Source organism: Nesoenas mayeri (assembly GCF_963082525.1).
Source record: "Nesoenas mayeri genome assembly, chromosome: 2".
Classification (NCBI taxonomy): Eukaryota; Metazoa; Chordata; class Aves; order Columbiformes; family Columbidae; genus Nesoenas; species Nesoenas mayeri.
This window is the reverse complement of record NC_137543.1, coordinates 156606704-156634471: the sequence shown is the minus strand read 5'-3', so window position 1 is coordinate 156634471 and position 27768 is coordinate 156606704. Positions and strand designations below refer to the sequence as shown.

The 27768-nt window shown below is 39.8% G+C and overlaps 1 protein-coding gene across 4 annotated transcripts; it reads left to right on the top strand.

The window, feature by feature from the left end:
- Window positions 1-72: 72 nt before the first annotated feature.
- ACTR3B (actin related protein 3B) lies at window positions 73-25792 on the top strand (the record flags this gene model as incomplete). Of its 4 annotated transcripts, none has more annotated exons than XM_080340229.1 (12): window positions 73-116; window positions 9019-9074; window positions 10814-10938; window positions 11934-12044; window positions 12428-12523; window positions 13255-13362; window positions 14448-14591; window positions 15204-15377; window positions 18099-18191; window positions 24405-24530; window positions 24978-25061; window positions 25646-25792. In XM_080340229.1, 12 exons carry the CDS (start codon window positions 73-75, stop codon window positions 25778-25780), a joined length of 1296 nt encoding a protein of 431 aa, XP_080196355.1. In that variant the 3' UTR covers window positions 25781-25792. The 4 variants fall into 4 exon arrangements, with proteins under 4 accessions (XP_080196355.1, XP_080196356.1, XP_080196357.1 ...); XM_080340230.1 differs by having other exon boundaries at window positions 25642-25792; XM_080340231.1 differs by lacking the exon at window positions 24405-24530 and having other exon boundaries at window positions 25642-25792.
- Between the last annotated feature and the right edge of the window lie 1976 nt (window positions 25793-27768).

Genomic DNA, 27768 nt, shown 5'->3' with positions numbered 1-27768 from the left:
CGCCGGGCCGGCCCGGGGGAGCCGGCGGCGGCCTGGATGGTGGCGTAGGGCCCGCATTGCCGGCTCCCCAGCATGGCGAGCTACCTGCCCCCCTGCGTGATAGACGGAGGCACCGGGTGAGTGTGGGGAGGGCGGCGGAGCGGGGGGTGGGAACCGGCGCTGCCAGTCTGTTTCGGGGGAGTTGGGGGGTGTCTCCGCTGTGCTGGCGAGCGCCCTCAGCGGGGAGTCCCTTCCCCTGTCACGGGTCCGGGCTCCTGCCTGTCGCCCCTGGGGCGGAGGGTCTCCCTGCCCTGCGGGCCGCTGGGGCGGCCGCTGCTGCCCCCCGCCCAGTGCCCTCCTCCTCCTGCCCTTCCTCCTTCTCCTCCTCCTCTGGCCGATCCTCCCGCTGGCAGCTTGGGGCAGGGCAGTCCTGCCGTAACCCTCGGTGCCTCCCTTTTCTCTCGGGTCCGATTTTGGTTCGTGTTCTCCGACTTCAAACTATTGCATCGCTAAATTGCTAAAATTTGGGGCGGCTTGTTTCAAACGACTGCCTGGAGAGAGAGGACACAGGTTCACTCTGCCTGGGCGCTGTGAACCGGCGCTGGCCCAGCGGTGTGTCCATGGGCTGTGGCGTCTCCTTCATCCACAGTGGGTCATCATCGCTGGGTCGTGTCTGCCATGTACATCTTCTTGAACCTTCCCAGGTGTTACCTCCGGCCAGCAATGTGACAACAGCCCGCTGTCTTATACTAGTGGTATTCCTTGGTCACTAGGTCATCTGTTCTTCAGCTTTGTCAAATCAGTGCGAGATTTGGCTTGTATCAGGAATAGTGTGGTCAGCAGGACTAGAGAAGTGATTGTGCCATTGTGCTCAACGCTGGTGAGGCCAAACCTTGAATCCTGTGTTCAGTTTTGGGCCCCTCATCATAAGAAGGATGTTGAGGTGCTGAAGAGAGTGCACAGGAGGTGACAAAGCTGGTGAGGGGCTGGAGCACAAGTGTGATGGGAGCAGCTGAGGGACCTGGGGGGCTCAGCTGGAGAACAGGAGCTGAGGGGAGACCTTCTGATCTCTGAACTGCCTGAAAGGAGCTTGTAGCATGGAGGGGGTTGGTCTCTTCTCTCAAGGAACAAATGACAGGACAAGAGAAAAGAGCCTCAAGTTGCACCAGGGAGATTTAGATTAGATATTGGGAAACATTTCTTCCTGGAAAGGGTTGTCAGGCATTGGAACAGGCTGCCCAGGGCAGTGGTGGAGTCACCATCCCTGGAGGGATTTAAAAAGTCTTTAGACAAAGTTCTTAGGGACATGGCTTAGTGCTAGAGTTAGGTTAGGTTATGGTTGGACTTGATGATCCTGAAGGTCTCTTCCAACCAAAATGTTTCTATGATTTATTTGACATTTAGCCAAACCACAAGTTTCATCGCTCAAGTCTTTGAGAGCTAAATTTAACCTAAATTGCAGGGGCTGCGTTCAGGAGGCGTTTCAGGAACAGGTCTTTCCTACCTGTCCATGGCTGGAGAAGACCCATTCACCATCCGACAGACCAGTTCTGCTGTGCCTCAGGAGCGGGAGGTGTCAGAAGGTGCTACCGAATATGCAGTGTGCTATTGTTAATGTCTTTCTTTTGGCCCAGCAGTTACAGGCAGCTCTGAGAACAGGAGACACCCATCTATGAGTATCCATCAGCCAGTAGCTTTACTTGTCAGGCTGTGCCTCAGTGTCATTGCTTGCATCAGTTTATTGCAATGACAGACCTTTCCTCTGCAGGGAATTTCCAGCACTACTTTTGTTTATTTAATGCTTGGAAAGTTACCTTTAAAGTACCCCAAACTGTACCGTCATTAAAAAAATAACAAAAACAAACCCAATACCAACCCAAACTCCTAGATAACCAGAGGAAGCAATTCCCAATGATGTGGTGTCACACTGCCTTCTCCTGAAAAAGTGTTTTGTATTTTGAAATCTGTCTTTATTTGGCTGTCACAGAGCTTGTAGAAGTCTCTTGCTCTCTTTCTACCTTATCTTACCAGAAATCAGCTTTGTCCCTTCAGTGGAGAGTACTGCAGTCCACAGCTGGAAACTTTAAGAGTAGAATAGAGAACGGGTTCCATCTTGCATGTGATTCTACCTGTGTATTATATACTCCTTGGTAATTTCCCAGATTCCTTCTGTTTATTTGCTGAAGGTATTCTCAATATCTGTTCTCCACAGAACTGTTGGTGAATATTACTTAACTGTTGGAATATTACTTGACAGCTTTGAAGAGGTTTTCAAGGAGATAAATGGGAACTCTAGGTGGATCCTTTAAAAAGGCTACAGTAAAGACTACAAAATGCAGAAAATGTATTAAATGTGGTGCCTATCTCTTGGAGGAGACCTCCTTTGCTCTCACTTTGTGGAGGGATTATGGTGTTGCACTAGCAGTAGATATTGTGACCAACAGTTGTACAAAATAAGTAAGGACAGAAAACGGTTTATTTTGTCCTTTAAGATAAATAATAATTTAAGTAGAACTTCTAAAATCTATTTAGTGCTAGCATGGGAAACACTGGTGGAGTTTGTGTGTGTGGGCGTGTATATCAGTTTGTTTCAGGAAGGGTTCATATAGTCCCCAAATGGTGCAACTTTGCATTTCCATGGCTCCAAATGATCTTAATTCATATGAGACAACCTGTTGTCTCTGCTGATGGGACTTCTGCTCATCTTCGCTGCAGGGCCCCGACATATGGAAGACTTTTCAGCAATGAGATTATTGAATTTGAAATAAGTTATCTTGCAGAATTCGAGAAGAAATGAGTCTGAACCAAAGCAGCCAGAAGCATTAGCTTGACTCATTGATAAGCAGTCTCTGGAATTTTCCTCTGTGTGGGCTGAAAATCTTCTTATTGTTAGAATGAATCTACTTTGGGTTCAAAGCTTCAAACAATTCATTCAAATTATTTGTGAAAGTGCTTTCTGATGAAAAACTTTGAAGAGCATAGTGGAAAGGAAAAGGTATATGCAGACATGAACTGTGAAACATTATGTATATAAAATACAGTTTCTACTTACATCTCCGGTACTGAATGAGGTGCTTTGTCCAGGCACTAATCTCCCTTTGTGTAAGGGGACTTAAGAAGTTTGTGAAAAGACTCTTGTTGGTGGTTTGCTCATAAGGAGCTTGGTGTAACTTACTGTTGTTTGTGTCCATAGGCATCAGTCCTGTACAGTGTGGGAATTTTACCAAAAAAGGCTACAACAGGTGTATAGAAAATAGGTACAGCCCTCCAGTGAGAAGGTATCTTCATAGCAGGACATGGTAACGTTCCTTTTCTCTATTGGATAGATGACTTGAACTTTCTTTATAAATAGATTGAACAGTTTATGACAGATTTTGCAGAAAGCGATAATAATTTGTTACCGTCTTTTCCGTTAGTATTTGCGAATGACTTGTCCTGCTTCAATTTTCATGGGCTACATCTTCATTTTCTTTGCATGAGGTTTTCCTCGTGATCAGTTTACACATTGCTATCGGTCTTTTTGTGGAGAAGGGCATGCTATTTTTAGTTTCTTAGGGCTAGCAAGCCTTCCTAGTGTTGCTGTTTTAAGTAGCTTTAAACTTCGTAACTAGTTTTATTAACTGTCATTTAGCTGTGGGACATCAGAACACTAGTAGGTGGGTGTGTGAAACAAAGATGTCTTAAAATACCTCTCTCTTCAGTGTGTGTATTTGCAATCACTGAGGAGTACTTCTATTTTGGGTGTATTTTATCGAAGTCCATTTTTCTTTTAGCAAAGAAAAATGACTTGGGCAAAGTCTTGCTGATGAGCTTAGAGGTAAATACTTAGATTTCTGGGAGAAGTGAGCTGGACTTGTCTAAATCTTGAAGCTTAAGGTGTTTATTGTTGCTGGGCTATTAAAGGTGGCTGGAACCTCTGAAAATGTTACGTTTTCCCCCTCTTACTGTATTTCTGATGTTAAATGACTTGCTTTAGCCGAGTATTACCTCTGCTCTTTACATGTGAGATTTGTCAGCAGGCGTTACTGTAATTGCTGGGTTAATTAACTGCTCTTTATAATCACAGGCTTCAGTTCTTTAAAGTTGCTAGACTCTCAGAAAAAAACCCTTTATTCTTTATTCTATAGTGGCTGATGGTGCTCTTGCGTAACTTGAGCAGACATAATAGATTTTTGACATTTCCCTCTTCATGCCTCCTTTCTTCATTACCGTTCCTTCATCACATCCTCTCCTGCGTTTTGGAAGTGCCTTTCCACATCTTTATGAAAACCTTGTGTTGCGAGTTTCTCAGCCATATTTGTAATAATGATAATACTGTTTATGGCAGTATCACATCCCTGGTGTTCTGGCAGTAATAACTGTTAGTTATTTAGCATCAGAGAATACATTCCGTTGACTGAGGTTATTTTTTGTTTGTTTACTGGACTTTCTTAAAGCATTTTGTTGTTTTCAGTTGCTTCATATCTATCTTTTCAGAGCTTTTTTTGGCAGATGTAACACATTGTTTTAAAGATCTGGACTAAAAAGCAATAAAAAGTGAGGAAATGCTAAAGTGTTGACACCTGGGCTTTGGCCTTTTGCATACATGTCCAGAGAAGAACTGTGTGTCTTGTATTTTGAGACAGATAAAGCAGCTACCTGAGTCTGTGACTTTATATGCCTAAATTATGGTGTTCTAATGCTTTAATAATAATTTTTCAAAATATATCTGTGCTCTTTAAAGTGGTTGAGAGTGCAGCATCTACTTCTGAGTCTGGTGCATTTGTATGTCTTTGCAGTTAGTTTTCTATGTGAATTTTTCCATCTTTCCATGGCAGGACCTCACAAGGAAGGGGGTTAGGACAACTATTCCTCATGCTGATGAAACTGATTTGTGCACTAACTAATCACTTGGGAAAACACTGTGTAGGAGAGAACACTATTTTTAGAAACTGTTGTTTTCAGCAATATGTAATTGCCAGTGATTTTTTTTTTTTTAATGAGTATTCCCTCCAAATCTCTTGCATGAAGTAGCCTTAGTCTATTGGATCAGTTTTCTCCTCATCTTTAATGCAGTCTCCAGTATCCTATATTTTGGAGAGTTTCCAGTAGGTTCCTGTCTTACCACAATAAATCTGCTACTTTTAATGAAATTGAGTTGGAATACTGATGATCTACGTGTTCCCTACAGCTGTCTTTGTAATTTACAGATCACAAGACGTTGCATTACCATTAGTCTGCTAGACTGTAACCCAGGAGAAAGAAAACCATGTTTTAGATGCTTAAATATTCATTGGAGAAGGGACTGGAGACCAGGTAACCTCTCTAACTGTTTAAGTCCAGAGCCTTTCAGGTCAATGAATATTTAAATATCTTGTATAAAAGGGAACAATCTCTGTAGGAGCTCATGGAAGTGGGTCACTCAAACACTTTAATGCGCTCTTGGGTATGGCTCTGGAAGGTGGAATGTGTTTGAGTCCTGCTGGGCAGAAGGAAAATCTGGGACCGAGCCCGCCATGGCCTGAGCACGTTGTCTTTTCCTTCTCATCCCCAATTATTTTGAAAGTAGTTTGAGTTACCATTCCATTTGGTTTTGTCAAAACACCTGAAATACAACTGCTTGTTCAAGTCTGCCCCTTGTTTAATCCTAAATAAGGATAAGGACAACAAAGCTGGGGAAGGGGCTGGAACACAAGTGTGATGGGAGCGGCTGAGGGACCTGGGGGGTTCAGCTGGAGAACAGGAGCTGAGGGGAGACCTTCTGATCTCTGAACTGCCTGAAAGGAGCTTGGAGCATGGAGGGAGTTGGTTTCTTCTCCCAAGTAACAAGTGACAGGATGAGAGGAAATGGCCTCAAGTTGTGCCAGGGAGATTTAGATTGGATATTGGGAAACATTTCTTCCTGGAAAGGGTTGTCAGGCATTGGAACAGGCTGCCCAGGGCAGTGGTGGAGTCACCATCCCTGGAGGGGTTTAAAAAGTGTTTAAACAAAGTTGTTAGGGACATGGTTTAGTGCCAGTGTTGGGTTAACAGTTGGACTCAATGATCTTAAAGATCTTTTCCAACCAAAATGATTCCATGATGCTATAGTTCTAGTATTAATCCTTCATGCAATTGCATGCCAAACAAATCTTTCCAGATGTTCATCTTGTGATACTGAGAAAAAAGCTTATCTTACAGTTTTAACTGGGATTAATTCACTTGGAGAAGGAAAAAATCGGTAAAATATTGAGCTATAGGCTTTTGGTAATTTTAAAAGTTATTCTAGTATGGGGATATCATCCCTGCTTGAGAGGGAAGATAAAACTATTGCAGACTAATATGCACTTTGAGAGGGCGTTTTCTTAATGCTCCTGTGAGCAGGTGCGAGTTTAGCATGTGGGTAGAGGGGGAAAAGGTGGTAAACTGAACTTGCCTCTTGGGCAGAGTTTAGTTTAAGAAAACAGTTTCGGTTATATCGCAGAAGCCTTTTAATTTTTATATAGGTGTATGTATACACATATGTATGGACACAAATATATAAAAATTGTATAAGAGCGTGTAGCTACATATTTACATGCTTAGGTATATGCATATATATGTATGTATTGACTTTAGTTTTTTTTCACTGGGTCTTGAAGGGTGGTTTTCATGAGGTTTCTGCCTGTTTGCAGTTTCGAAGTCTTAGAACTAGGTCTCTTGAATCCAGAATCCAGTTTCCTTGGTCCTCACTATGTGCATTTGAGCAAAACCCATTTCAGAGAGAGAAACGAAGCAATGTGTCTTAAATCCCAGTGTAACTCCTGCTGTTGTTTGTTATGTTTCTAGTGATGTTCCCTGGATAGGCCTCATTCTAAAATGTGAAGAAACTATGCAGTAATAATAAAAAAAATTCTTGCTAGTAATGGCCTTCTTTACAAATCAGTCTAATTTTATGTCCTAATTATATTTTTTTGCGACTCACAGAAAGTCTGTATAAACATTTTGAATGACTGAAAGCATATGCCCATATAATGATGATTAAAATACAACAAACCCTTGCCCCCAAAACCCAGTCCTTGTCTTTTTAGCCTTGGGGAAAATGGCTTTTTTAACTATTATTTGAAGCCTGTTGAAGCTGTAGCTTTGAAGAGATGTTGAAAATATGATATTTGAATTCCTAGGTCATTACTAATTCAGTTTTGATTTAATTCCTTTATCTAAGCAAACTGACTCTTAATGAGTGTTTTCTTACCGAATACTCCATAAAGGGGAACTTACTGTTTAAGCTGCTAAAGAAGCAGCAACCTCCTGCTTGAGCAATGGCATAATATTGTTTGCAAATATTGCAAGTAGGCTGTAGACCAAGACTCTAAATTCACTTTGGGACCTGGATTGTGATTGGTCTCATTTAAGTATGTCACGGCTTTAGGCTTTCATGGTAAAAATGAATGTGAATAATGCTAATTTCTCTCAAATCATGCTATTATTTTACTTCTATTCCAATCTAATGACAATATTAGAGAAAGACTTCAGTCTATGGCATTTGATTTTTTTTTTTTCTTCTTTTTTCTTCCCCTGTCTCTCAGGAATTAGAGCTGGTTTTTATAGTCTGGGATGTTAATTATTTCTAGTCGCTCAAGACCTGAACTCGCTTGCAGCCAGTAACGCCGTACAGAGATTTTAGGTTTTGTGTGAAAATTCCTTTTCTTCGTTTTTCCTTCTCCAAGTTGCCAGTTTCTTTTTTTTGTCTTGATCTTTTGCTTGTTAAAATAGATATTAATATATTTCATATATAGGTATGTATCATATATAGGTATGCATAATATCTATGGTACACCTGAGGGCTGGGATGCCATCTGGAGGGACCCGGACAAGCTTGAGAAATGTGCCCAGCAGGTCAAGGTGATTCTGCTCTGCTGAGCACCCCCTGCAGTGCTGGTCCAGCTCTGGTTCCTCAGCACAGGACACACATGGACCTGCTGGAGAGGGGCCAGAGGAGCCACAGGAATGATTCGAGGCTGGAACAGCTCTGCTGGGAGGACAGGCTGAGAGAGCTGGGGTGTTCAGCCTGGAGAAGCTCCAGGGAGACCTTAGTGTGGCCTTTCAGTGCTTAAAAGGGGCCTATAAGAAAGATGGGGACAGACTTTTTAGCAGGGCCTGTTGCAATAGGACAAGGGGTGATGGTTTAAACTAAAGGAGGGGAGATTCAGGTTGGACATGAGGAAGAAATTTTTGACAATGAGGGTGGTGAAACACTGTCCCAGGTTTCCCAGAGAGGTGGTGGATGAACCATCCCTGGAGACATCCCAGGCCAGGCTGGACGGGGCTCTGAGCAACCTGAGCTGGTGAAGATGTCCCTGCTCATGGCAGGGGTGGCACTGGATGAGCTTTGGAGGTCCCTTCCAACCCAAACTATTCTATGATTTTATATTGAAAGTGACAGACGATGCTTCCTACCATCTGCTGCCTATTTCTAAAGCATTTTTCCAACACATGCTTACTTTGGTTTAGGATGTATATTTTACTGCACACAGATATTGTGATATTATACCTGTGACAAAGTGAAGGGTTTGTGTGAGGCATGAATGGGAATTGTCTTGGGTTTGAAACTGGAGTTCTGAACTGTGGTAACTGTGGTTTGTACTTAAGATATGTTTGTTTGTTTGTTTTTTTCCTGTGTTTGGCAATATTAAACAAATATGCAAAGTTTAATAACATTGGTCATAGTAGCTTTCTGAAAGGTAAGATCTGCGCAACCTTCTTTTTGCCAAAGGGTAGAATGTAACCTGCCCATCTTTGGTTATAGCTGGGCAACAAGATGGAGAATGTAAGAGCTGAGTTCTCGGATGTCATGGTTTGGGAAAAATACTACTAGAATTTGTTATCTGGAGGTGTCTGAAAAATAAATAACACCTAAAATATTTACCACTTCTGGGTTTTCTTCTCAGCTGGATCACACTTGCAAGCATAACCCAGAAAATGTAGATGTGGTGTGCGATTGTTTGGCCTTCACTTCAAGAAGTGTAGTGAATTGGAAGTGGGTTTTCTTTTTTTTAATTCTAAGTGCATCCAATGACCTTGTGATCATTCTTTTTCTAGGTATACGAAACTTGGCTATGCAGGAAATACAGAACCTCAGTTCATTATCCCATCATGTGAGTAATTTCTTGTCTAATATACAGCACTATCACTGAGCACTTTCATGATCAAACGACATATTTTCCTCCTTCCACCTCAGTCTTTGCAGTCTCTTGTCCATCTGGGAAGTGCTATTCATTGCATTAGCATCTTTGGCTAGGGTGTAGCTAAACAGAACTCCTTTATCTCCATTATTTTTGTGCCAGGATGCTTTGAGCAGACAGAATACAATTTATCTCCTGTCTACCTGACACCGTGGTTATTACCTGGATAATCTGGAGAAGGCTTCCAATCAAATTAAGTACTAAAGCGCAGGTGTTGTGTGCCTTATTTACATTGTCTGGGACTGTAGACAGTTTAATATTCAAAAAAGTTGTTCCTTTTAGAAGATGTTATTTTCGGGCCCCTGTTTACCAAGTAAAATATTTTTGCCCATTTAACATACTTTTGTTGAGCAGATTTACTCTCAATTTTATATATGTTAAACTTCTTTAAAATGTTCTACCTTTCTGGTGTTCTAGATTTTAATTGTTGTCTTAATGGTTTCTCTCACATGCTATATATGTTTATAAATAGTAGCACTGACTATAATGTGTCTATAATGACATCTGTTATCTCCTGGTTATCTCTATGCCTTGTACTTTTTGTGAACTTCATCAGTAAGCTACTTATTAATGCATCTAGACTGCCTTGTAGCTACTCACAGGAGAAGGTACAAAGATAAGGAAATAATTAAGGTAATTGGAGGCCAAGGAGGTGGAGGGGACACACTCTTTACCATGCGTAGCTGCACTACTAGTTGTAGTCTAAATATTTTAAGTATTGTAAAAAATTCCAACTGAAACCACTGGTAAAGATTTAAATGTCTCATGTTAAAGAAGTGAGATAGCAAGAGCTTCCTGGGAATTTGTTAAAAATCCTGTTATATAAAACCATAAACTTATTGGGGCTTAGAAGTGTTTCCAAAAGAATTATTTGCTTGTCGGTAGTTTTTGGCGCTGATAGTATTCAGTGTCTTTGTGGATGATGCCTGTCTACTCTGCATTTTCTACTGTATGTTATTTAGAGCCTGATTATGACTTATTAAAAGAAAACTGTATATAAATAAAGTTATGTTTTAAGAGGACATTATTCTAGTTTTATTTATAGTTTGCCCTAGATTTGGAGGTTTTTTTGCTGTCTTATCTTCTTGACTGTAGCAGCGATCATCTGATAATTTCAGTAATAGTTGCAGCCTGCTAATAGGAAGCATAAGTGTTTCCAAAGATTTCTCTGTAACAGTGTAAACTGATTTCTGCCCCCACCCCCTTCCTCCTTCTCACCAATTGGGGTAATTATTCTAACACTGATTTCTGAAGTATATAGTTTATTTTCTGCTCCTGTGCTCTGTCTATTAATTCTCAGGGTTTAACCTCAGAAAAATCACATTGCTTAATGGCTTAAAGAGTATGTCTGGTGGAAAGCTGCACTTGCACATGTTTAGTGACTGCTGTAGTTTGTAACAGAGTAGATTTTTAAGATTTTCTCTGAGTTATTAATTACATTAACAAGGCATGGGTGACCGGAATCCTGCAGGATGCAGTGAGAATGAACTCTGCTATATTGGTTTGTCAATAGATCGCTTACATGATTTCAGCTTTCTGCAAACTAGAATTTCTATATCCCAATTTTTATTTTTGGAAAAGAATCCTTAAGTAAATAAATATTTGTTGCTTGGTATTAATCTATTTTGATTTGTTTGGATTTTTATTTGAAGGTATTGCCATCCGAGAATCAGCCAAAGTGGGTGACCAGGCTCAGAGGAGGGTGATGAAAGGCGTTGATGATCTGGACTTTTTCATAGGAGATGAAGCCATAGATAAACCTACCTATGCTACAAAGGTAAGCATTGAGTATTTTCAGGAAGCCTTTCCAAATGTTCACATTTTTATTATTATATACTGTTCTAGGCCTTTTTTTTGGTAGCCATTTAAAACACACATTTGCTTTTTGTGAAGTGTTATTGCTTTTTAAAAACAGCATGATTTTGTCATGGCTTTACTTTTTTTTTAATGTCTATTTCACTAATACTGTCCTGTGTGGTTGGTGTTTGAATCTTTTGTAAATATTCATTGATACAGTGCAGCTGTGCAATTTTCAAAATCATTAGCTATTAAAAGAGTCACAAACATTGAATATTTAAATTCTTGCTAAAACTGTATCCTCTTAACATGGCATGTGAACTGGGGAATGTGTTGGATACTTTTGCTTCAGGGAACGTCACAATTGTTTCGTGGAGCGCTGTCTTCAATGCAGTTTTTCTGTGAATCATATTTTCCATACCCTGGTAAAGGACTTCTTGTACTTACAAAATGTTACTGGCTTGTGAATTATGTGGAAAAAAATGTATTTTATACATCCTACTGTATTACTTAAATGTCAACTGTGTTCTTAACATTGAACAAAATGTAAACATCATCCTTGCCAGGATTTTCCCTGAAAAATATATAGCCTGTGTGGTCTTTATTTCTTTTAGTAGATTGGAAGGCATGTTGAAGCCAAATATGATTCTCAACTTTATGTATGATAAAATTGAGATAAGAAGAGATTAAAACACAGTGCCTCAATAGAGCAATAACAGTATTAGGAATGGAACCTGGATTCTGACTTCTAGTCCTGCAAGACAGAATCACAATGTGAAGTACTGGGAGCAGGAGGTTAACATCAAATAGTCTCTCTAAAGTAAAATTAGAATGGAGAATTTGATAAGGTAACCATGAGTTGATGTGTTTTCATTCTTGCAGAAGTTATGAGGGTTTGGGCACTTGAGTTGTTCCTATTTCTGGGTTTCTTTATCCTTGTATGATCTAGAGTATTGATAAGTTTTCTTGCTCCAGTGGCCTATTCGACATGGAATTGTTGAAGACTGGGACCTCATGGAGAGATTCATGGAGCAGGTCATTTTTAAATACCTGCGAGCTGAACCTGAGGATCACTATTTTTTAATGGTGAGTGGGTAAGAAAATATTAATTGTAAAAGGAAAACTAATAGTATTCCAAGCAGAAGTAGCTCTGTTGGAGGATTTTTCTCTGTGTCTTTTATTTCTTCAGCGATGAAGGGCATGGTTGGGGCAGGGGAAAGAGGAGGAGGAAGAGGAAATTAATCTGGAAAGCTGCATTATGACTAAATTCTGTTCATTTTGTGATGCAGGCTACTGCAGTTTGGATTTTGTTTATCTTCAGTCACTTTGTTTAAACTGAATTATGTTTGAAATTTTCTATTTTGAGTGCACTGAGAATTTAAAAAGTTTCGTTACCACACTAAGCTAATCAATAAAAATGAACCATTAAGACTCTATTGAGATGCTTTTTCAAAACCTTTTTTTTGCAGACAGAGCCTCCACTGAACACACCAGAAAACAGAGAGTATCTTGCAGAAATCATGTTTGAATCGTTTAACATACCAGGACTTTACATCGCTGTTCAGGTGAACAAAATGAATATATACTTCTATAATAGCGTGGTCAGCAGGACAAGGGCAGTGATCCTTCCCCTGTACTCTGCATTGGGGAGGCCACACCTGGAGTGTTGTGTTCAGTTCTGGGCCCCTCAGTTCAGGAAAGACATTGAAGTGCTGGAGCGGGTCCAGAGAAGAGCAACAAGACTGGTGAAGGGACTTGAACACAAGCCCTATGGGGAGAGGCTGAGGGAGCTGGGCTTGTTTAGTCTGGAGAAGAGGAGGCTTAGAGTGAGCTCAGCACTCTCTAGAACTACCTGAAGGGCAGTTCTAGCCAGGTGGGGATTGGTCTCTTCTCCCAGGCAGTCAGCAATAGGACAAGGGGCCATGGGCTTCAACTCTGCCAGGGGAAATTTAGGCTGGTTATTAGAAAGAAATTCTTCACAGAGAGAGTGGTCAGGCATTGGAATGGCTGCCCAGGGAGGTGGTGGACTCGCTGTCCCTGGAGGTTTTTGAACTGAGATTGGACATGGCACTTAGTGCCATGATCTAGTCAATGGACTGGAGTTGGACCAAGGGTTGGACTTAATGATCTCTGAGGTCTTTTCCAACCCAGTCGATTCTGTGATTCTAAAGTACAGTATAACTACAGTATCTATAGTCTTCTGTTTGCATATGCCTAAAATGTTTGATACAGTATTTTCTGAGCTTGTAAATTGTCACAGTCTGCCCACTCTAGACATAAACTCTTTGTCATGTAGGCAGTGCTGGCCCTCGCTGCCTCTTGGACGTCACGGCAGGTTGGAGAACGTACTTTGACTGGCATTGTCATCGACAGTGGTGACGGAGTGACCCACGTAATTCCCGTGGTATGTAGCGGGATGCAATTTGAAATTATCAGTGATTTGGACAAGTATGGGGTTTGTTTACTATAGGTTTAAATAAGAAGTCTCAAACTAAGCTTAATTTTTTAGTGTTGCTTGATTGGGATTTTTTTCTTCCCTTATGATTGCTTTGAAAAGTTTGTGTTTTATTATTTATGCAATTCATTTAGCTTGCAGACTGTAGGAATGTCAAAGTTCATTGTATTTTAGAAGTTAGTGAACTCTGCTTGTGTAGAAACAAGGATGAACTTCTATAAATGTGGGTTCATATACATGGCCGATCTCAAACGGCTTAATTACGTTAGGATGATAAAAATATACAATTATCTGTGCATGCCGACATCTGTTCTGTTGATGTCATTTGGTGTATTTCTGAAGCATATAGTATGCTTGAATGATCAGTTATTTTAGAAATGAAAATTTGGTTCTCTTAACTTCATCTTGCATTTTGGTATTAACATGGTCTTCTCCGTATTTTCTTTGTATGGAAAACGTTGGGAATAACAGTATTTACCATATGGAACTTTAAAAAGTGTAAAAAAAAATAATGGAAGAAATAATGTTGGCTCAGCAATACCAACGTTTTCATTAAATGCTTCCTGAAAATATACAGCAAATAGATTTCTTATTTTAATTGCGCTTATTGATAGTTATTTCACTTCATTTTTCTTGTCTGAGAATTTTAATAAATTTTATACTTTCTCATATTCATTTTTCACTATCAAACAGGACACGAGTGGTCTATTCATAGTCCATTTGCTTTTCAGGTCATATCTAAAAGGAACCATTTGACCAGACTTTGACTTCTAATGTGTGCAATATTTTTTGTCTATCACTTGCATGTCTATTAGATAACCAGGATCTGTTTATAAGTAGTAGTCAAGGTATTTTAAATAAAAATAATATCCACTTTGCAGCAGGCTGGACATCGTAGTAATTTTACAGTGTGAAGATTTTAGTTTTAATTAAAAAATCAAAACCATTATATAAATGGATTTTAGTTTTGCTCTTAGTTACTGATCCACAGTATGCTTTTCCCTAAATGTTTTCTTTCCTCTCCTCCTACATAGGCAGAAGGCTACGTCATTGGAAGTTGCATCAAACATATTCCTATTGCAGGTAGAGATATTACTTACTTTATTCAACAACTCCTAAGGGAAAGGGAGGTGGGAATTCCTCCTGAACAATCTCTGGAGACAGCAAAAGCCATAAAGGTACATCTTTCTTTGTCTCTTAATAAATAAATACAACTCTTTGAGCTACTTTATTTTTGGCTTTAACAAGTTGCCAGTGGCTCTTTTAAAAATGCAAATGCAGGCAGTGTATTGTAATTACACAAGCTTCTGGTGTTTTAGCCAATCAAGTGTGGGGGAAGGAGAAAGAGGAAGAAAATCTTCATGCTAGACTGTTTGGAGCGAGTGTTCTGCAGGTTCCATCACCATTTTAAGCTTTAAATTTGTTTAAAATTTGCTTTTTAATTTAATAAAGAATAAATGTATGTAATGTCGGTAGGGTGATAAGTGGGTCTGATCTTGCAATGAGAGCTCCCCGTTGAACTTTGTTATCGTCACAGACCTAATGGTTGTGATGTTTGCATTTTGAGAGACTGATCTGGATGAGTCAGTATGCAATTTGATTGAAACAAATAGGCCATGTGCATTGTCCTGTAGGGTTGAGTCTTCAGTAGTCATTTGGGTGAGAGCATCTGTTGAACAGCCCCATCTGTAAGAATGCTCACATACCTTTGTGTTCTGGTTGTGTTATACTTTAATTCAATGATAGAATAATTATTTAGGCAATTTTTAATGCATGATGTTTCTTAACAGGAGAAATACTGTTACATTTGCCCGGATATAGTGAAAGAATTCGCCAAGTACGATGGAGATCCTCGAAAGTGGATCAAACAGTACACAGGCATCAATGCCATCAACAAAAACAAGTTTGTTATAGATGTCGGCTACGAAAGGTTCCTCGGACCTGAAATTTTCTTTCATCCTGAGGTAAGAATAGGGCCGAGCAATATGAAGTTATAGAAACTTCACTGGGTGAGTGAGGAGCTGGGGGATGGAGGTGCTGTCATTTCTGGTGTCATTTCTGGAGCCAGCTCGCCATCCCGTGGCAGCGGGACACTGCTGCATGTCAACTGCAAACCATGGGCAGCCTCGTGTCACTTGGGCGCAGAAAAACATAAGCAGGGCAGAGAATTATTTTTTCTTATGTCCTATGTAATATTTAAAACATTCTGCTTCTCTAAAGGCATTTAAAATTGAGAAGAAATTGTTTGAACTTAGAGATTTTATATAGTGTTTTCCTTCTTTCTTTCAGCATTGCTTTAAACCAGTTTGCCTTTGCACTGCGGATTTGGTTATGTTGCCAATCCCTTTGGGCATTACTCTGCACGGTAGCAATGCACTGATAATATTCTTAATCTTAAGCACTCACTTTTGATTCTGAATCAGTTTATAAAGCATGGGTGCTAAATTTGTCCATTGAAATCTCTGTTGGTGTGTACATGTGCAATTCTGGGAAACATTACAATGCCTAGTCTGGTTTTCGGTAGTTCAGTTTGACTGAGCTTCAGGATATTGTGATACTGTGGGAAAGAGTCAAGTTTTAGTATGTTATGGCATAGCAGAGAAGGTCCTCTCCATTTCTATACGCTCCACTGAGTTTATTGCAGCCACCCATAACCTATGATGCTATTAAAAAATATAATCAAGATCCACGTTAACACTGGTGAAGTTTCCCTTTGTTTACCCTCCTCCTTTTGGAAGAATATTAAAAAACCCTCATTCTTCCACCTTCTGTCTAAACTCCAGCCTTAATCTCTTTGTGGTCAGTTTGTAGCCATCTGATTTTGTGCCAGCATTAAACCTCTGGGCTAAATAGTTTGTCCTCCCTGCTGTTTACCCATGTGGTCTTACAGAAGCGTTAAATCCCATGTCAGGCATCATTTCTGCAGCTCCTCTTTCCATAGTTCCTCAAAGGCTGTTAGGAACAGGATAAAGGACTAATTTCCAGTTTATTTCTTGATAGCTTCTTGGCTTTGTATTGAGAAAACAAACCAGAACCAACAAAAAACCCCAAACAAAACAAGCACCAAACAAAACCAACAACAACCCAAACAACAACAAAACAAGACCCAAACAAAACAAACAAAACAAAACAAAACCAACACAACTGACCTGGCTTTCTAGATAAGAAAAACACACTAGACGGTATGTACTGCATCCAAAGAGAATTTATCTCTGGACTTCATTAGCTCCTCACTTAAAAAGGCGTCAAGTTAACAAGGTAAAAGCTGCCTTTGGTAAAGCTGTCTTGTAATCTTTTGCTATTTTCGGTTTACAAAATTTGTTCTCACATCTTCAGTACTTCTGAAGTTAGGCTTCGGGATTTGTAGTTATCCAGATTATTTCTCCACTTTTAAAATTGGATATTTTACTTGCTGTTCTCCAACCACATGGTATTTACTAGCAGACTGCAATTCTGCAGTTCTCTTGTCCCCATTCTGGGAGCATGTTATGCTCTGCTTTGGATGCCACAGCTCTCATTTCTCCTTATTCCTTTTGCTCTGCTGTTTTACCCATATTTTTATGGCGAGCTGGGGAGAAGCTTTCAGGCTGTAGTTCATTCAGAGGAGAGGAGAGCAATGTTTCTTTTGTCTCTTTTAATTCATGTGGCTTCATGTTTTAGCATATTGCGTGATTAATTCTTACTACTTACTAATTCTTACTACTGAAATTAGCTTGAATTCATGGGGATTTTTCACATCATTCTTATGGCTCCCAATCTCCAAGCCAACTTTCTTTGCTACAATAATTTTTCTTTCAGTTCAATGTACACTTGTTATGTTTTGGCTTTTGTTATTTATCCAGTTAGATACTGCATCTTGTTTAGGATGTGAATCTCAAACAGTTTCTACGCCTTTGGGAAAGTTTTGAAGTTATATAATGTATCTATAGTAATACATTACTATGCATTGATAATTCATTTAATTTCTCAAAGTTTAATCTCTGAAAGAGCAAAACCTTGGCTATGAACTGGTTTGTTGTTTTTTGTTTGAAGACCCTGTTAAGTTTTAAGTGGAAAAGTTCCACAAGTCCAAGAATGTTTTGTAGCATTAGCAACTCTGACTCTCTAGTATTTATATCATAAATGCAGAAATTTACATTAGCGCTGTATTCATGTTCTCATTGATGAGGATTTCCATTCAAAACCTTAGAGTATTATTCCCTCTTTGAATATTGGAGATTGTGTGCTTGGAAAAAAAAAATCCAACTTCTTGGTGGGAATTTAACACAAGTATTTTGTTAGGATTGAAAATTTTGTATTTTTTATTTGATTTTCACACTGGTAGTTTTGATTTCTTTTCAAAGGGAAGACAGGACCACACGGCACAGTAACAATATGTTTCATATTGCAGGAGAGCGGAGGCTCATGTGTCATGCAGTCGTAGGCCCATAGTGCACAAATTGTCAACAGTCTATTTATGACCAAAGAAGAGAATCTGAATTTCTCAGCAGAAAAGGGAATTCTTATTTCCCATGTACAGAAGTGGATTTATTATCATGTAGAATAAGTGGTGAGCAGGAGTAATACTGACCTTGATTCCCCCTGCTCCTTTAAAAGTGCCGTTACCAAATCTCTACAGTCTCACTTCTGCCTTCTTGCTTCTCCATTGGGATGAAAAATCTAATCCCTGTTCTGTTTCATTTTAGTTTGCTAATCCTGATTTTATGGAATCCATTTCGGATGTAGTTGATGAAGTTATACAGAACTGTCCCATTGATGTCCGGCGTCCATTATATAAGGTATGATCTTTGTGTTGTAAAATTAATTTATGTGAAGACTAAATATCTACATCATCATCATAGCAACGTTTAGGCTGGAAGAGGCCCCCACCACTTCCCTCACTATAAGACATGTGAACTTTGAATTAAAATAAAGTTCAAGTTAAACAAAGTATCACTTCTGAATGAAGAGTGCTTGATACTTGCTGCTTTTTATTTTTGAAAGAAGACTTATCTGTAACAGTGGCTTGATACATAAGTAAGTTCCTGAGCAACTGAGGCAGAGCGGGGTTTTTTGTGTCTGACACTTGTAATGTGAATCCTGTGCATGAAGGACTTTGACTGTTGCCTATTTTAAGGGTTATGTAACGGTCTCGTCCCTCTTATTCCCCTCACCTCCTGCTTTATTAAGTTGTGGTTTCAAATACACAGATTTTTGCTTTTTTTCTCTAGTCTTGACTTGTGTCTGCCCACCGTCTGCAGTTTTAGCCAGGTATTGAACCCAGTATTAAAATGTTTTAGGAGTTAATTATGCTTGCTTGAACTTGTCCAGGGTGTAATCCAGAGTACTTTTCAATCACTGATTCTTTAAGAACTGAAAAGGAAGGTACTGACAGACGTAGCCTATGGCAAACTCTCTTTATATTGGCAGCACATCCTGTGTTTCCTGGTTGTTTTCTGCTTGTGCAGCAGCAAGTGCCCTTTTGGACATAACAGCATATCGTAATACCATGGAGAGGTTTGCATGCTCGTGTATAAGGTGATAGTTTTCTTCACCTATTAGTTCAAACTTAATGCTCATTCTAAGTCATCTCAGGGTGATTTGTAACTATTAGGATTTTTCAGTCTGTTTTACTTGTCTAGTAAACATACTCTGTAATTTAGAATGAGACATAGAGCTTCAGAGCAAACCTGTGGTGCAGGTCAAAATGGGGAGTTAAACTGCTTAACAAGCTCATATGTGAATTTTGCAGTAGATGTCTTCAAGGCTTTCAGCTTAGGTATGTTGCAGGAGACTTTAGGAAACTCTTAGTGTCTGGTAGTACTTAGGTTCTGTGCTTTTTTCCTGAAAGACCAAAGTTGTCATAGAGTAGTCGCTTCATTGCTTGGTAGAGTAGGGATTAGTACTGGCTTCCAGAAAATGTTATTTAAAAACTGAGGCCGAGTTACTCTATCCTCGCCTCAGGAGGCAAATAACTTTCCCTTGTTTTGCCATTTTCTGTTTTTTTTTGTTTTACTTGCTTAATTAAAACAATGTAACACAACTACCTGTTGAATAGAATGATAGATGTCAGTAGTTATTAATGCCAGATCACTGCAAAGGGAAGAGCATCTCTGTTCTCACTGGTTAGAACGGTCTATATGTGCAGAAATCCACTCATACTTTCTTAGTTTCTGTGGTTTATAGAATCTTTTTTGTTGGAAAAGACCTTAAAGATCATTGAGCCCAACTGTTACCTTGACATTGCCAAGTCCACTACTAAACCCTGTCCGTAAGAACATGCTTCTTTTAAACCCGTCCAGGGATGGTGACTCCACCAGTGCCCTGGGCAGCCTGTTCTAATGCCCAACAATCCTTTCCATGAAGAAACTTTTCTCAATATCCAATCTAAACCAACCCTGGTGGAACTTGAGGACATTTCTTCTCATTCTATCACTTCTTACTTGGGAGAAGAGACAGTGCGACAGTTCTGAGGCTGTGCCTTCCCCCAGTAGAAAGGATAAGCATAGGGTTACTGGCTGTCCCAAAAGTTCATTTCTTTCAACTTTTTTCTGCTTTGTTTTTCACACAAGTATATGGATTAAATAACTTAAAACAAGTGACATCTAAAACCAGGTAAATTCTCTCAGAAGTATATCTGAAAGGTTCTAGCCAAACTTGTTTAATTATTCATGATTAAAATTGATGGATCAAATTGTCATATCATTGACCTCAAACTTTTAAGCTACTTCCCAGGCTGAAAACATTGTGTGAGGGCTGACTGTAGTATATGGGCAAATGTGGTGGTTTATTGTAGATAAATCATCCAGGTTTTCAGTAGAAATGGAGGTACATGGAAAACTTAAAGATACTGGCTCTTTTCCTCAGAGAAGATGACATCTTAGCTGTGTGCAAAGCTATTGTGGACAATAGTGAACTTGAACTTGCTGCTTTCAATAAGATTTGCCCTAGACTCTGCTCTGTTGGGAGGTTAAACTGTTGACAGCCCAGCTCATAATGAACCATCCTCAAAGCCTGCAGAGATCTGGGATGTGGGAGGCTAAAGGGGTGATAAACGTACCCTCTAACATCACTTCTGGCTTGAGTTTGTGGGAAATACTTTTGAAAACACCTTCACATGCGCTGCATGGTGTGTAGATGGCGCTGGCAGACTGCGAGCTGCAGGGAGAAATCCCAGCTGCGATGGTGCCCAGTTTATTTGCTGTATCAACCCTATTCTTGCCTTTCCTCTCCAAAATTGTAGGTATCCTCGAGCTGAAGACTGGGTAGGATTCATCTGACTTATCTGTGCTTCAGCAAAAATGACAATGTTTGTTATTAATTAGTAAATAGAGAGCAGAGATGCTTTGTGGAGAGACTGCCAACCGTTAGCTCTGCGTTGTATTTGCACCAATGATAAGACACAAAAAAGGGAAGGTATTCCTGCCACTTCACGTGGAAGTCTTGGGTGATTACCACTGTAGCATGGGAGTACTGAGAAGCCCTGTTTGCTTCTATAACAGCTGTAATTAAATTTATAACATTACCCATGCTAGCTATTTAAGAGTAGCTTGATGCATCTGCAGTATTTTGTGGTTACGTTTGTGTCTGAGTGCAAGTATATTCCTGTGGAACAGCACGACCGTAAGTCACGCTGAAATCTTTTGCTGTTACTTGTGCTGTTTAATTAACATTGAAAATTATGATTTTAAAGAAACCAAAATTATTTCTTCATTATTGAAAGCCAAACTTACTTAAATAGCATTTCTCACAATACATTTACTTTTTTGTAATATGTTTGTTATGTATAATATTTCTCCTTATACTTTCTACACAATGTTGGCAAATATTGCCCTGTTTTAACCAAATTAAGAGGCACGTGGCTTAATTATAGAATCATAGAAACATTTTGTTTGGGAGAGACCCTCAGGATCATGATTCACTTGCTCATGAAGCGCTTGGCTTCAGCTTGTGCCACTTCTAGTTTTTACCCATATTTTTATTAACAGTCATATATTGCTCTCACTACATGTCTCTGGTGGGTGGGTCGTGTCACTTTAAACAACACTAATTTAGGAAGGGAAGGGAAGAAAGGAAGGGAAACTGGGGTGTGTGGCTGAAGTTCCTATTCACCAGAAAAGCAGCGAATGCTTCTCAGTTTGATGCTGTGAGGTCTGACGTGTCTAGCGGAGCATGTTCTTGTACTGCAGTACAGGCTGCGCTGTGAAGATGCACAAATTTCATCACCTTGTGCTCAGTAGCGTTGGGATCTACTGATACTTTTTGGTACTTTTATGTAGAAACCCTCCAAGATGATTGGTGTTCACCCCCCTAGTTTCCTTCCAGAAACAGCCTGCTTTATTTACTTGTCCTGTGTGGAAGATCTTCAACCCTCTCTTCTAAGGGAATACATTCTTTTGAAGCAAATTTTCAATCAGTTAGCTATAAGAAGTAAAACTCAGCTGGAGCCTCTTTCTGTCAGAGGGGCTGATAATCAGTGTTAGCTGTGAAACCTGTGGGCAGCTCAGAGCTGTTAAACCAGGAGAGGTGTGTTTGAGCAGGGGGAGATCAGAAGAATTCTTGTTTAAAGGAAGCAGCTGGAAACAAATGCTTAAATCCTGACTTCTGTTTTCTGGGAGGCCAGAGAATTCCCAGGCAGGCTGAAAACACAAATATCACTAGTAAGCTTTCTCCACAGAGGTATTTAGCATGCGTGATTGGTAAGTTTTTTTGTTAAGTAGTTACTGGAATTACTATCCTATGTTATATACAGTTATTCTAGAGAAGGTATTTGCTGTGCGTGTGTGGGGGGTGGTTTCATAATTTCTTTAAATTTTTTTAATCTAACAGTCTTTTCCCACTTTCAATGGGTCCTTTGTAAGTGGTGGGTGTGTTGCTTGAGGGGTGGGGAACGTGTGTGGATTCTGCTTTCACTGAGTGAGGACAACCTGCCTTCTGCTGAGCTGTGCGAACTTACTGAAGCCCAGACGTGAGCAACCGCCTGCTGAAGAATTAGCGCAGTTTTGGCCCAGCGCTAACAAGAATTGCAGCGAGCAGGGGAACTGTAACTGTATAATTAACTATCTTATAATGGCAGCTGGTGAGACATTTTTTACACATCCAAAATTCCGCTTGGCCTGGCTTGTCCAGAGATGTGATAATGAAATGACTCACCTTTTCAACAAGTATACCCTGGTGCTTCTGTTCTCCTTGACCAGTATTATTATTAAACTTCTTTCAGTGTATAGGAGCACTTGAATAATCATCATCTGAGGAAGGTGTAACCTCTTAGCTTCTAACCCTGGAATAATAAAAGATTCAGTGTTACTGTTAATCCGTAGTTGCATGAGTTGGTCTCAGATGTATTCAAACAATTATTCTTGGATATATTCTGCAATCTGTTTTTAGTGCTAGCATTTTCCACTTCTTGGAGTATACTTGACGTTTAATTTGCTTTGAATAGAATTATTCCTTTCACTGCCTTTGCCAACTTCATTATCTCCAGGTAATATTTTCTGATGGCATCTTTTTAATTGCTATTTCATCACTCAGATTAGTCATTGTCTTTTTTTGTTTCCTCCATTGGCAGATTTCTTTTCCTATGTGGAGTGCGTGACCACTTTGATGCAGGGGAATGGATGTTCTTGTGTATGGGGGGAGGAGGGAGAATCTCCCTTCTGCTTTTATTTTAGGACCAACTATACATAGTGCTCCTCACCTTTGTCCTCTTTCTTTTGGGAAATGTTTCAGTAATGTTTTGGGGATGTGTGCCATTTTTTTAAGTACACCTACCTTGCTATACACTCTTCTAGATTGTAGATAATCTGAAGCTGTGAAGAAATGAGTTTTTCCTACTGATTCTTTTTTTTTTTTAATGTATATAAATAGCTTTCTTCTCACTTTACATATTGCAAACAAGGTTTTCCTCGTTACCGGTTGCTTAAAGTCCAGGTGGTTACTGCTGCACCCTGCAAGTGTGAACACTTACCATGCATGTCTCTGAGTCTTCAGATCTCTGTGCAGGCTGCTTGGCTGAGAACAGTGGTTCAAGAATCTCTCATTACATGCTCAGGCTTGGTCTGTAGTGTCAAAAACTATTACCGAGAGATAATCCTTTGACCCGTTTGTAATGGATTCTTAATCTCAGCTGAGTTCCTTGTGGACATGTGTCTAAGGCTTCAGAAAGCACTGATTAGCACTTCGTTTTGCAGCTGCAGTGGTATGCAAGGGCCGTTTTGTCGCGTACCAAGTTTGTTTTTCTGATTACAAAATGCATTTTTGCTGCCACCAATGCTGTGTTCTGGGGTTGTTGTTTTGAATCCCGCCCCCCCCCCCCCCCCCCCCCCCCCCCCCCCCCTTAAAATAACTTTCCTATTAGTCTATGACCCTGTAACATTATCAGAATTGAGGATGTGACGTTCTAAAACCCCTATTCAAAATCCGAGTCTGGGCTAAAAGGCTTTTGGTTCTGCTCTGAAAAGTAAGTAATACCAGGCAAGCAGGTGTAGACAGGAAAGGTGAATGTATTGCACCTTTCTCTGTGCTGCTGTCCTCTTTGGATGTGTGCTACCTTTTTGAAGAACCATTTGACTTGCTGGTAGCTATGCTTAGAAGTTTCACTCTTAAAATAATAATTTAAAAAAGAGTTCTAGGTAACTCCACAGCTTTTGGAAAGACACGAATAGTAATACGATGAGGCTACTACTTACTCTGAGCATCTCTGGGAAACTTTTTGGTGTAGTGTCTTACTTCTGCTGCTCTGCACATGTAGGGGGTACTAGCTCACCATTTTAATGGAATCCTTCTCTTTTGTAATAACACTTGATATAAAACTCTTCTTTAAAGGGGGTCAAAAAGAAAGTAAGTAGGGGACCATGGATCTCCTATGGAAATTGAGCAATGCTTAAGTTGTTCTGTGTAGCTTGTCAGCTTTCTAATGATGTTAAGATTCAAATAGTCACCTCTGCAGTGTTGACTTTCGGGAAACTTGCTTGAAGGTGGATTTAAATAACGCATCTTTAATTTCTGCGCAGAATGTGGTCCTCTCGGGAGGATCCACGATGTTCAGGGACTTTGGACGACGACTGCAAAGGGATTTGAAGAGAGTAGTGGATGCGAGATTGCGACTCAGTGAGGAACTCAGTGGCGGTCGGATAAAAGTGAGTATGAATTTTGAGTGCATTAGTTACATGAGTAGTGAAAGAAATAAGGTTCAGAATTTTCACCTCACTAGTGAAAATGCAATGTTGTAAAATGAGTAGTATATATGTGTGTGGTATTAAACATGTTGGTAGCCTTGCAATGTATGACATGTCTTTACAGAAATCTTAGTTACTGTGGGCAGCCTCTAAGGGCATTTTTGGCTTTTCTTCTAGGAGATAAATGATCTTAGCAGTGGGCGAGAGTGATTTAACTGTTGTTCTAATATACATACTAATTGTGAAGAGTTTTATAACTTGGTCTCCTAGGGAGTATGGCAGACTGAGTAATAAGTGTGGGATGGTGATGTGAATGGAGGGGGGAAGATGTCTTGTCTGAGCACTTTCGGTTTGTAAGGATCTTGCCAGAAAACATAAAACAACTAAATATGACCTGTTTTTTCATAGCCCAAACCAGTTGAAGTTCAAGTGATAACACACCACATGCAGCGTTATGCAGTTTGGTTTGGCGGTTCCATGCTGGCTTCAACAGTAAGTCTGTGTCAAAATTGTTCTGATTTATTTTAATTTCGTGTTGTCTTCTGGCTCTAGTTGATCTGAGCACTAAGTTTTAAACCTTTTTGTTTTGATTCCATTCTGGAATCCTTACCCAACTTTTATCTGAGTGAAATTTTTATAGGGAAGGTGGAAGCTTTACTTGTGTAAGGATGTTGGGATTTGATCTAGTTCTGAAGTAGTTTTTACATGATAGTGGTGTATTCCCTCCATTCTTGAAGTCAGAACTAGAGATTAGTTAGGACTTCGGGAATACGGGATCTAAATCAATGATCTTAAACGTGAGAGGAAGCAAATACAGGAAAATGAGAGCAAGTCCTGTCTCCGAAGTGGGATTTCTTATTGATGTGTTTAAAAGCAGTTTTCTGTCCAGACAAACTTTTCTTGATTAGTTGTATTCATATCCTAAGATTTCTAGGTTTATTCTATTTCAAAAATATAGTACCACATCATAAAGCTGCAATCTACAAAAATGTTAAGGCATTAGTTTATTTGTTGTTTTTTCTACCTGATATATTCTTATGCTTTTGAGGGGATGTGTTTTATATTTTCATAGCCAGAGTTTTTCCAAGTATGTCACACCAAGAAAGACTATGAAGAGTATGGCCCTAGTATTTGTCGTCATAATCCTGTTTTTGGAGTCATGTCATAATGCTCGTCTGATGGAAACAAGATCTCTGATATCTTGCTGGTGAAGAAACTCAATGTAAAGCAGAGGGAGGCAGCAGATACTGTAAATACTGAAGCAAGATGCGATTATTGCTTGGAAGCATTTGGATCACCACCGTGCACTAAAGCACAACTTACAGCCCCAAGTCATTTCAGTAAAAGCCATTTCTCTGCTGACTACTTTAAAGCCTATCCTTCTTCCTTCCTAAATGTGAGGTAATTGAAAATAGGTAAGTCTTGGTTTAGGAGGTTGTGCAAATACTACTGAAACTGAATCTAGAAGAATAAGGCAGTGTTTTGCTGCTTGTGGAAAGATTGAAACCTTTCCCACTTGTGCCCTGATTCTGCAGTCAAATCTTAGCAATGGAGCACTAAATACCACATTGCCTTTTGGGGGAGTTGGAATGGATGTAGGTACCTGCCCAAAAGGATTAGATTGCAGGATTGGGACTGTACTTTGTAAATGTAGGTTTTTTCATATCATTTTGTATTTTATGATATTGGTAGAGTGAATTGATGACTAGGTCTAAGCACGAACAGCTATCAATGTCATGGAGTGATGTTACGCTTTTCCAGGTGTGAGGCATGTATTGGAGTTGTGCTGGTATTTTTTTGGGGAATAAAAAACAAAGCCATGTATGCTAGAAACTGATTTGTTCTTGTTTGGATGACACAAGTGATTTATAGTAGTGTATGAAGTTTATTATAGCCACTGTTAATTTGTTTTGAATTTTCTGAAACTGTTTTATAGAAGACGATGTTTTGTTTTGATGTTGGTGAGTGGTGGATGACACACAGGCCTTGCACCAGTGAAATAAAAGCTGTTAACATCTTTATTAGTGTTTGTGGTAGTCATGATTTACATACCCATCCATTTTATTTCACAAGGTTAGCTTTCTGTTCATATATCAATGTACATGGAATCACAGTAACACTGAAGTTGGGAGGGATGTGTGGAGATTTCTGGCCCAGCTCCCTGCTCTTCAAACTCAGACCTGGTTGCTCAGGCACAGTCAAGTTTAAAATTCCTGTGAATGGAGGTTCCTTAATGTCTCTCCCACCCAGTTCTAAGGCTTCACTACCTTGTTATGGGTGGATGTTTTTGTGTTGTGGACACAGTGGTGGTTGTTCTATGGTTTAAATTTCAATAGAATAGGAAATCTTACTTTGTCTGTGCTGATATTTATCCAGTCTCTGTCAGCAGAGGTTTTATAGCAGTTTGTGCAGCCCAATAATTTGCAAGACATGTCAATTTGGTTTTAACTGGCATGGAGGGATCACAACCAAGCAATTATTTGTTCAGCATAAATCAACAATTAAACAAAATGGGACTCCATGACTCAAGCCTGGTTCTGAATGCTTTTGAACTTCAAGTACAGCTCTGAGGCAAAACACACTGAAGCTTACTTTGCTCAGTCCTCTCACTAAGAAATAATGAGTAATCTAACATAACATGTACCATTTCAGCTTGTTCCAGTGTTACATCAGCATGTCTATGTTTACATCTGTGTTTCAAGCCTGTCACTACACTGGTGACTACTTTTTAGCCTATACAGCAGAATCCAGAACCATGAGCACAGCGTGGCTGGAGTCAGGCGTCAGAGGAAGATGGACGTGTTTAGTGCATTGAGCAAGTGTGGGCCAAAATGCTGGCGTGCTCACTTGGTGCTACAAAATAGGGAATGCTGGGCATGTGCCATAGTTGCGTGTGACATGCCACCGGTTTTAACAAGGAATTGAGATATCTTTGAGTTGGCAGGAGCTGGTATTTTCACTGGACGCTTCTGACATAAGATGTAGGCAACCCATTTTTTGGGGAAAACTTATTTCAAAAGTAAGCAAGACTCACATTGAGCATATTTCCTCATGTGTTTTTATGTTTTCTTTGCATTAAAAAAACACGGATAGTAATAAAGCTAATACAGGGTGTTTGAATGACATGAACCTGAGTTTTCCTATTGTTCAACTTTTTGGAAGGCTGACCTACCATTTACTACACACCAAGAGAGTTTAA